The 11342-nt window shown below is 35.4% G+C and overlaps 2 protein-coding genes across 3 annotated transcripts in view; both read right to left on the reverse strand.

Moving 5' to 3' along the window:
• Positions 1-284: 284 nt before the first annotated feature.
• il22 (interleukin 22) lies at positions 285-3323 on the reverse strand. The gene is made up of 5 exons (XM_051391785.1): positions 3025-3323; positions 2247-2306; positions 2000-2149; positions 1521-1580; positions 285-766 (listed from the first exon to the last, which is right to left on the reverse strand). The coding sequence occupies exons 1-5, from the start codon at positions 3199-3201 to the stop codon at positions 626-628; spliced, it is 588 nt and encodes a 195-aa protein (XP_051247745.1). The 5' UTR covers positions 3202-3323; the 3' UTR covers positions 285-625.
• Positions 3324-7772: 4449 nt separating this feature from the next.
• mdm1 (Mdm1 nuclear protein) overlaps positions 7773-11342 on the reverse strand; it is a 14835-nt gene continuing 11265 nt past the window's right edge. For both annotated transcript variants that reach the window (XM_051391734.1, XM_051391735.1), the window contains 4 exons: positions 11212-11270; positions 10396-10666; positions 8302-8364; positions 7773-8211 (listed from right to left, as the gene is read on the reverse strand). In XM_051391734.1, the coding sequence (XP_051247694.1) occupies positions 8102-8211; positions 8302-8364; positions 10396-10666; positions 11212-11270 (503 nt within the window). In that variant the 3' untranslated portion in view covers positions 7773-8101. The remainder of the gene's footprint in view (positions 8212-8301; positions 8365-10395; positions 10667-11211; positions 11271-11342) is intronic.

Here is an 11342-nt window from a genome sequence, read left to right on the forward strand (position 1 = left end):
TTTACATTGTCGTCGTTGTTCAGTTGCATTATTGTCTTTTTGTCATTAGCTACATGCTAAGCTAATCTATGTTTTGAAGATGGTTAAAAGATAAACGTGAAGTTGGCTAATGTTACCTAAACATCAGCTAACTAACTAACTAACTAACTAACTAACTAACTAACTAGCAATTTATGTAATCACTAGTCAGCTTTCAGATAAAATGTAGATTAGCTGATTGGAAATAACTTTAAAAAACCAGAGACTGTTCCTTTAACTGACACCAGCAGAGTGCAGAGACAACGTTTATATTCAAACCAAACTTTATTTTATTTTCAAGTACATTTTGTCACATGCACATTTATTCAGCACAGTCCAACAGTCTGAGTTCAACATTTAAATACTGTAACAACTTTTTTATAATAATAAGCCATAACATGGCAACATGATCAACACCTTTCAGCTCAGGCATTAAAACATTCTGATCAATAAATAGATCAGATCAGTCATACTCGAGTCAATATAAATACTGTACGCTTCTATATAAAAAACTTTAAATATTTTCTCAAATTAAATATATTAATAAATAAACATATAAAAGTTGTTGGTATAAAAGTTGATAAATATGATAGTAGATACTGTTTGCTCATTGTTCGGTAGAAACAGCCGAGGTGTTGGCGGTGGCGGCGGCGGTGGAGTTTCTCGGGTGGAGGCAGAAGTCCTGCAGATAAGTGAACAGGATGTCGATCTCTCCCACAGCTTTGTTTATGCCTTGCTCTCCCCCCATCTGAAACAAATACAGACACGTTAGAAACACACAAGTACAAGTTAAAGGATGTGAGCAGAGTATTAAGTTTGTCTGATAAATGTAATATAATCCATTAATAAATGGTTAATAAATCAATTAATAGTCTATAAACCAACAATATTCAGCGTATTGTCACGTAAAACAAAGAAAATCAGCAAATTATCACATTTTAGAAGCTGCAACGAGGGATTATATGGTGTTTGTGGATTAAACTATTAATTTATTATCAAAATATTAGCCCGACTGAATTTCCTCTGTGAGAGTGAAACAGTTAAATCTATGGAATAAGATTACTGCCAAGATTAAAATGGAAATTTGGAGTTCTGAAATTGAAACTAATCAATCCTGAGATTAAAATAGTTGAAAAAATCCCTTAACTTATTAATAAATGGTGAAAATTGGATGAGAAGACAAATTTATAAGATTAGTGCCAAGATTAAAATTTGAACATTGAGATTTAAAACCAGATTTCTGACAGTAAAGTAAAAAAAAAAGATTGGGATTAAAATAGTTAAAAAATGACCTAAATTATTAATAAATGATCTAAATACTGGTCGATTCAGTTTCTGTAAATCCACTTATTGATTAAATGATATTTTAAAGTAAACTCCTAAAGCCCTAAAACAAAGATGAGCAACCACCTCTGGGCTTCCGTAACAAACTCTAGTTGAAAAAATGACATTTATGTTGAAATCTCTTAGTAAGTGTTTTAAAATGTAAAGTTGAGTCTTACCCTGGCGAGCTTCCTGCGAAACTCCACAGCGTGGTGATGGTCATGGTAGTGAGTCACATTCTGGAGAGACAGACAGGTGCAGGAGGTTAGCAGCTGTTATCGCTCAACAATCTCAGTTTGTGTCGGTCGTTAACGTTCCCGACTGAAACCACAGCGAGTCGTTATCGATTTTAAGATCGTAACCACACCGCCGCCACACACAGCAGCTCCATCACAACAAGAAGTCTAAAAACAGGATCTGACTTTGTTGATGAGCGGCTGTATTTCAAAACAAATAAGTTACAAATAAGTTTTGTATTGAATATTTGTGCTTATGCTAAGCTACTTTGCAGCAGACAGTCAGCTTAGCTTAGCATAAAGAGCAGAAACAGCTAGCCTGGAAGAGTAAAAACGAGTTCTGGTTTTAAAGGGCCTTAAAGAGCCAAACTATTTCTTCTACAAAGCCGAATTAAAACACATTTTTCTGCTCAGACACTTACGCAGCCATGAGTCTGCAGGTCCTCGCTGACGCGGGTGAGGTCGGTCTTCAGGCGGTGCATGCTGGGATGCGCGTTGTCACGGTGATGCAGGATGTTGTTCAGGTAGAAGTCGAGGATGTTGGCGTGGAGGCAGCAGATCTTCAGGTGGTCCTGCCGGAGGAGGAGAGGTCAGAGGTCACGTAAGGTTAGGAGGATTTTTTTTTTTTTTTTTTGTGGGAAATGTTTGATTGTTTGAAATCATTCTCACCTGGTCAGCCTTGACTCGGGGCATCAGTCTGGCACTGGAGCCGTCGTCCGTCTGCTGAGCCTGAAGAGACAGAAAACCAGATCAGCTTTAGATGCATCCAGGATTTTAGAATCCCACAACCCCCCAAATAACCCCAAATGCCTCTATAATTGCTAAAAAACCCCACTAAAAACAAGAATGTGATCTTAGTGTGTAGCTATTGTTGTACTTTAGAGAACATGTGACGTACTGCCCAAAATCTACAGAGTAACTTTAGTGCCAAAAGAACACAATTATAAGTGTTAAGTTCAAGTTAAACTAAAAAATGTATTAAATTTGCCGATTTAAAGCCAGATGTCTGTATTGAAGCTGGAATTCTAAGTAAGTAAATACCAACATATTTGGTTAACAGCTAAAAGTTGCGTTGCAGGTTTTACATTTAATAAAATATGATTTGTAGATAAATATGATAAAAGTAGCTTCAGTGTGACCTGCTACAACATTAAAATACTGCTTAGGAGTTAAAGGATAAGTAGTAATAATCCAAATTTAGTGATAACAACACTATCAGGTTCTTATCTGCTGCATAGTGAGAACTTTGATAATTTAAGTGTGTTTTTAAGTATTTTTGTAGAGTTTTGTTGCTACTTTTACTTTAAAGAAACATCTGAATACATTTTCAACAGCTGATTAAAGACGATAAAAATGTAACTGTTAAAAAATAAACATTTTCATTCTGGCATTAAATTCAGAATATGACATACCGAAACATTTAAAGTAAAAAAAATGGACCACTCACGTGTTGCGACACATTCCGGACAGCCTGGTACGTCTCCGGGTCTCGCAGTGGCTTGCTGAGCGGCTGGTCGACAGGGAGCGCAGCCACCTGCTCGCCGCAACCAATCAGGAGCAGCGGCAGGAGAACCAGCATGGCGGCGGCTGGACAGAGCACAGAGACGAGTGTGGCGAGCTTCATTGCCGAGTTTGATAAATTATCCTTTCAGAACGAGGAGAGTTGTTTTATTTTATCCTGAGAGACAGAAACAGAAATTATTAGTAAAATAATTTGTAATAAAATAAAACATTGAAGTGAAATCTGGCTGCATGTGTCCTCACCTGTCAGTGGATGCTGTTGTGAAGACGACTCTGTAGCCTCTCTCTTTATACAGATCAACCCTCCGCCCCCTCTGCAGAAATATAGGACAGGTAACCATCCAAAAAAACCCACACACACACACACACACACACAGGTCACTGCTGTGTGTGTTTACTGTCACTTACATAAAGAGGAAATTAACTGTCATTCAACATGGGACAATGAACTCTAATATCAATTTGCTTCATAGAGCATTTTTTTGTGATCTGCAGTGACATAATATCCTCTTTATGTCTGTGTGTGTGTGTGTGTGTGTGTGTGTGTGTGTGTGTGTGTGTGTGTGAACTCCCAGGTGAAGTCCACTGTGTTGCAGCATAAACTTCCTCAACCAGTTACTCTGCTCAGACTAGATGTGTATTTGCATCATATTATGCAACACTTTTAATTACGACAAGGTACAATAATGAAGTGTGGAAGTTTGTTTGATGTATAAATATAATTAAATAAATATGGATATCGTCAAAATCCAGTTTAAAAACCTTCAACTGCAGCACTTCTAATGGCCTCTAAAGGATGCTGCTGCAAGGATAGTCCGATTGTATCGAGGTGAACTCCCTATGTGCGTACACACAAATATGAACAGATACTAATAAATCCTTTTTTGTAATCTGTGACGAGCAGTGTGTTCTTCTTAAAGGACCAGTGTGTGAGATTTAGTGGAAGTTGCAGATTGCAACTAATTGAACACCACTCGTGTCAGTATTTGACGACCCGAGAATGAGAGCAAGTTGCAGAGTGTGTGGTTTATGTTTATGACATTTTTATTGACTGCAACAGAAACTGATCTGTTAATTGATTATTAACTGGAAGAAACTGTCAGGCATTGAGCGGTTAATTTGAGACAGAAATAAGCAAATACAAGGGAGTTATGTAACAGCAGGCTTTATCAGGCTTTACAGCAGCGTATCATCTGCATAGAAGTAGATATCAGCACTGTTTCTGCAGACGATATCCCCAGAGGGAGGCGCATAATTATGAAATAAAAAAAGGGACCGAGGATAGACCCCTGGGGGACTCCACAACAGAGCAGGCCACTGAAGAGGAGCTCCCGTTTGACCGGTATCAATTACATCAATGATACTGAAGTCATGTTGGCTCCCGTGGGGCCACAACGTGAGCGCAGCGACGCCCAGTCTTTCTTCAGCTTCCTTCAAGGTTCTCAACATCACTATTTTCCTGATAGGATTTTCCTGACAGTTTTTTTTTTTTCCTGGTGTGGAGGATCGAGTGGCTGGGTCCTCTTTCTATTTAATTTAGTAATTTATTGTGTGCGGGTTGGGCGTGTGAATCCCTTGGAGACTTATGGGATAAAAGGCCTCACTTTAAAATGGCGCTGCGGATATCCTTCAGACCTTTTTTGCTGTAAATTAAAGTAGATTTATTTATTTTTGAGGGTTTTTATTCTGAATTAGCTCAATCAGAATTAACATGCTACACGTGAACGCCTCCTCATACTGAAGTTTCCTGTCTGTGGCGACATATTCTCATCAAACTGCACCTTTTTTTTTTCTTATTGGTTCCATAAACTCATCAAACAGGGTGTCTGTGTGTGTCACAAGAGACAAGTCAAACGTGCTAACGAGGAAGAAGCTCTTTAAAGTGGAACACCCAGTTAATAATGAAAGGGAAATAACCAGTGACACAGATGAACGGCAGTGACTGAGAATCGGGTAGAGCTGCTGGAAGTTTTGAGATAATTCCAAAAAAGTATTTTCACAGAGATTATTTCTTTAAAAATATTAAAGTAAATTATAATTAAAGTGTCATATTGATGTATTAGTACCAGAGATGTTCTGCACACTGCATCCCTTTATGATTACACTGACTAATGCTCTCAGTATTACGCAGTGCATTTACCGTTATTTGAAACAGAAACTGATCTGTTTATTTTTTATTATCTGGGAACTTTATTTGTTTATTTGACATATTTTATTGTATTTTGGGTATTTTATTCTCTATTTGTTGTGCTGAATTTAGTTTTTCCCGATGAAAACACTTTGATACACTGTGAGAACTAATTCTGACATTTAATCAGACGTTATAACACATGTGACCTTAAGTATAAACACATTTGATCATTTTATTTGACGATTTCTTTCATGAAGAAGAAATTGAAACACTTTGTGAGTCATTTTTATATTTGTGTGACTGATAATGATAAAAACCTGCAGGACGACGTTATAAAACTTTTTTTAAAGCCAAGGAGAACAAAGAATATGACAAAAAAATAAATAAAAAATGCCCCAAGAAATCACATTTTAAATTTAAATTCTAAGTTAAATGTATTATTTGTCATTCACTCTGTGCTTTATATGTGTGTATTCAAACTTTAGAGCAGGACTTTCATATATTATGCTAAAAATGAGCTAAAGATAAGCTAAAAAGGTGACAAAAACTGTTAATAAAGGCTACAAATTACCAAGAAATAACATTTTTAATTGGTATTTAAGACATAAAACACACATATATAGCATTATTTAAGAGTATTTAATGATTTGAACATATTAAATGTATTATTTGTCATTCACTCTGTGCTGTTTTCTCATATTATGATGAAATGGGTCCGGCCCACTCGGCCTCGCTTTGTTTGTTCTGGCCTGTACATCGTAATGAGGGGAATTCACTGGTTCACCCGTTCATACCTGGGTGACTCCATCTGTGTGTTTGTATGGTGTTCAAATAGTGCGTATAGAGTGAGTCGTTGCCAGGTAGTCGGTTCTCTCCGCCCGGAGGAAGTCACCGTGTTTGTTCTTCTTTCACTGCGAGCTCTGACATCAGCTCCTGTTTGTTTGTTTTTTAAATTAATATATTCATAGAAAGAAGTCCGGAGGGGGAAATAGTTTTGTTGTGAATTCCCGACTTAATAAAACTGATTGAAATGAGACTCAGAGGAATTTAACAACATGAGATCATTTGAGTTTTTCCATTTTCTTTTAGTTAAATATTTACCTATTACCATATTCTCTCCACTAATAATATAAAAAATATAGAATAAATCAATATAATTATGATGTGTTATTATACCAATAAGACTTTATTGATACTGAAGGGGAATTCACAACCTCCCCAGCAGTTTATAAAGTAGGAATTCTACACATTTCACTAATTATAATCCAATAATATAGTTTATTTTATTCTTAAATTCTGCATTATTTTACTTTTGGTATTTTTCCTATATATACGCACACATATATTATTTTTATTTTGTTAATAAAAGGTAATTATATTAATATATTTGTATTCTGTTCTGTAATTTAAAGGAAGAACTACAGGATATGGTGCACTGGTTCCCAAACTTTTCTATCATTGAGTAAACTGACAATATTTAATGGATATTTCATATTATATTCAATGTATAACAATAACTGTAGAGAACAGCTGATAAACTGTATAATATGTAAATATTGCATCTGAGATGAGTTTTCCTGATGATTTTTTCCTGTTTTAGAGTTTAATACACTCAAATAATTATTTACAGCCACCAGTTTGGTTTTCATCCTAATTATTATTATTATTATTATTATAGAACACCTTAAATGGTTGGGGCAGTTATTCTGTATCTTAAAAGGCATTAGACACATGATTATCTAATTTATAAATGTACAAACTTAACCTCTCTCATAATGATGATAATAATAATAATAAGTTTAATTATATATTTATTACAACTGTTTATATTATAAGAAATAAGCATCAATAAATAAATGTAGCAATCTTAAAAATAATGCAAAAATTCTCTTAATTTTTGTTTTATGGTGCATTAAGTGTTATAATGTAAATAATAACTGACTAATGTCTGAAGACTGATGCAAACAGTAGATAGAGTGTGTTTACATCCATTTATCACTCATCAGTTGGGTTTCTGTCCTTCCGGATGCAAACAAATTTTTAAAAACACGTCTGACTAACGATCAGATGAGAAAATGAACTAAAAACAGTTCAGAAGCACCAGCAGACTTTATAAATCTGATTAAAAGAGTCAGATTTGAGCACCCAGTTCCTGATATTCACCGTTAATTATAGAATATACCCAGAAGATCTTTCTGCCGGAGGTTCAGCAGCAGGTGGAAAATATCCAGAGAGTACATCACAGCCAATTTCCTCTAAGTAAACTCGTCCAACCTCATTCCCTCAAGAGGAAACAAACTGACTTTAAACGCGACGGAGAGTTCAAGGTTCAACTTTTTCTTTCCATCAAACAAACAAGTTTTCTGGAGAGACGTCAACAATCAACAAAGTGTTTTCATCGTGTTTCAAACGGCGGTTCCCAAACTTCTCCCTTTGTTTTCTATCATTTAATAAACTGACTCAGTGACTTCTTTTATGGAGATTTTAGATTATATTAAAACTGTAAACTGAACACAAACAGTGAACTCAGTAACTGCAGGAAGTTTGTGTGAAACCAGAGATTTGTTTGTCCTCCAGGTCGGTTTATTCTGGTCCCTTTTTTGACTTTGATCTCAGCGACATTAAATACACATAATTAAATTACATTACATAATTACTACATTTATAAAAGCATCTAATTACAAAACTGTAAAAACAAACGATTTCATTATCAGCAGCTATAAAAATACACGACTCTCCACTTAAATGAATCTATAAAAATACATTATTCTCACTAATTGTACAGCAATGATCCATCCACTAAAAACAAACAACACGCTGGTTTCCATAGCGACAGCAGTGACCTGGTCGGGGTCAGGAGGGGGGGGGGGGGTCATCTCTTCCCCCAGAAGTTCTCTCGTCTCTTCTGAGCGCGCTCCAGCACGGCGGACGCCATGGAGCAGGAAGCAGCCGAACGCCACGACATCACCGAGAGCCGGTCGTCTAGGCAACGGGAGAGAACAGATGATTGAAGCTTTCACAGTAATTAGTAAAAATAATGTTTTAGATTTTAAAGCTTTAAAGTGTTCAGACCTTCATCAGAGCCGCAGCCTCCACCTGAACACTGCAGCTCCCTGAACCTCAAACCCAGCTCACCTGAGGAGACACAGCCCTGATCACTGATATTGATCACTGATACTGATACTGATCACTGATACTGATCACTGAATCACTGACACTATATTCTGATATTCTGAGTGCTGGTCGACTCATACAGGTTTTTAATGGCTGATATTAAAACAAAGAAAAGTATTGTAGAATTATATTATTTAATTCACATTACAGTTTAATATAGTTGCTCTATCTTAGAGAGGAACATGTTGGTTTAAATGGATGTTTTATTAATTAATGAAATACTTTAGTTTATGTTGTAGATTTCAGATTGTGACAGATATTGAATGGAGAGCAGAGTGCAGCTGCATTATTATAACATCACATACATACATATATTAGATCAGTGTGTTGTTTAGGAGAAAGGTTTGGACATGTAGAAAGACGATGGTGACTGAGGACATTACGGCTCTGATTGATCAGTTTTAGGTTATTTAGTCTTTGACACGAATAAATTTACTTGATCAGCGACTTGTTTTAGCGTTTTGGAGAGAAACAGAGAGTTACCTGGTGGAGACGGTGGATATTTAAAACCAACAGTTTAGTGTTCGATGGTCATTAACGAGCCTCCTCCTCCTCAGGCAGCTCATTTAATGCTTTTGTTTGTTTGTTTGTTTTTGGCGGGCTTTTATTGCCTTTTTTTTATAATTATTGACAGTGACAGCTACAGACAGACAGGAAAGGGCCGCAGGTCGGATTCGAACCCTGCACCGCTGCAGCAAGGACTCAGCCTCAGTACATGAGTCGCCAGCTCTACCCACTGAGCTAACCGGACGCTCCATCAATGCATTTTAATACTTCATAAACAATGTTGTTAAGAATAGTGAATAAATATGAAAGGATACACGGTTCTGCAGGTATCTGGTGTTTTAATGACAAAGAGCCTCACAGCCAACATGGACCAGGTCTAATAAAGCCCGGACACGTTACACGGACAGACACGGAGATATTAACGATGCAGACGAGTCGTTTATTGTCTCGGTGAAACTGTCGTCGTACGCTGGAGGAAATCTGCTGCTGCAGGTTGAATATGAAACTGGATCTGATGAGAAAGCTGGATGAAAGGAAACTGAGAAGGAAGTGAAGAGGAGAGGGGGGGAGCCCCTGAGTGCTTCTCATTATGCCGACGCAGACAGACAGACAGACAGACAGACAGACAGACAGACGTGCTCCTGTGTCTGTGTCGCTCCATCCTGGTTGTTCTGCCAGCAGTCACTTTGTTCCCGGTAGGTTTCTGACCCTGTGTTGCCCTCTTTTTTTTTTTTTTTTTTTTGCTTTGCCAGGAGCTGCACCTGTCTGTCTACCTGAACCTGTCTGTCTACCTGAACCTGTCTGTCTACCTGAACCTGTCTGTTTACCTGAACCTGTCTGTCTACCTGAACTATCAAATTAAATCGCTGACGTCATCTTTGAGGGTATTTTAAAGCAAGAAAGAGAAATATAATATAATAACATGTTATATATATTATATATTAATATAAATTTATAATATAATATAAATATTATTTTATAATATATATATATATTATTTTATAATATATATATATTATTTATAATATATATATATTATTTTATAATATATTATTATTAATATATAATAAAACTGATCATAAAAACAAATCGTGTTATTAAAAGGTTTAATCAATTCATCATAAACAGGAAAATGATTAGCAACTATTTGAATAATTCAGTGATTATTTAATGAATTTAAAGTCATTTTGGAGGAAATATCACATTAGGCTGATATTAAAGAGAGCAGATTAATTAATTAATTGATTAATGGAGATCCGAAGGTTTATTTAACTCAATTTTGTAAATTAGAAAAAAATAATCTTGATAAAGTAACTTAAAGTGACTTAATTTTGTACTTTTTATTTGTACTGTGAAAACAAAATACAGTGAAAAGTGTTTCATTAAAAATGTTTTTTAACTTATTTATATATTTTCAATGTCAGTTCAAACTATTTTATTTTAGTTCAAATACGTTTGCATCACGTCACTAACAGTTAATCTCACCGTTGTGCTGGAAGTCGGGGTGTCTCAGGGTGCCTTGGATACCGTGCTGTGGGGGCGGGACCAGAGGGGGCGGGGCTACCGGGGATGGAGACGTTTGCTTCGTCCTGATTGGTTTAGAGGGAGGAGTGGCGGCTGGTTTCTGGTCGGGGGAGGGGCCGGAGGAGGACGAGTGGCGGGCGGGGTTATTCTCTGGCCACGCCTCTTTTTGCTTGACTGGAACGTCGACCACGTTGTCCGCCCCCGCTGCCATGGAAACGGCTGACCCAGACCTCTGAACACGAAAACACCAGCATCAGAATATAATATAATCAAATATAATTAAATTTAATTCAATATAATTCAATATAATATAATTTAATTTAATTAAATGTGATATACTTAATATATATATATATATATATATATATATATATACTTATAATAGTGTAATATAATTTAATATAATATAATATAATTTAATATAATTACATTCAATTTAATTACATTTAATTTAATCTAATATAATTCAATATAATTTAGTATAATATAATTTAATATAATATAATATAATTAAATTTAATCAAATATAATATAGTATAATATAATATAATTAAATGTGATATACTTCAATATAATAGTGTAATATAATATAATAAAATTTAATTTAATTACATTCAATTTAATTACATTTAATTTAATATAATATAATTCAATATAATATAGTATAATATAATTTAATATAGTTAAATATAATTCAATTTTATATACTTCAATATAATAGTGTAATATAATTTAATTTAATATAATTAAATTTAGTATAATGTAATTTAATAAAACCTGTTTGGATGGAGAAAAGTCATCACTGCTCTTCAGTTTACCCACTAGTATAGCGCCTCCTGGAGGAGAATGAGAGGTCAAAGGTCAGGTAACACAGTGTGGTCTGAGCTGTTGGTGTGTGTGTGTGTGTG

Source organism: Dicentrarchus labrax, unplaced genomic scaffold (genome assembly GCF_905237075.1).
Source record: "Dicentrarchus labrax unplaced genomic scaffold, dlabrax2021, whole genome shotgun sequence".
Classification (NCBI taxonomy): Eukaryota; Metazoa; Chordata; class Actinopteri; family Moronidae; genus Dicentrarchus; species Dicentrarchus labrax.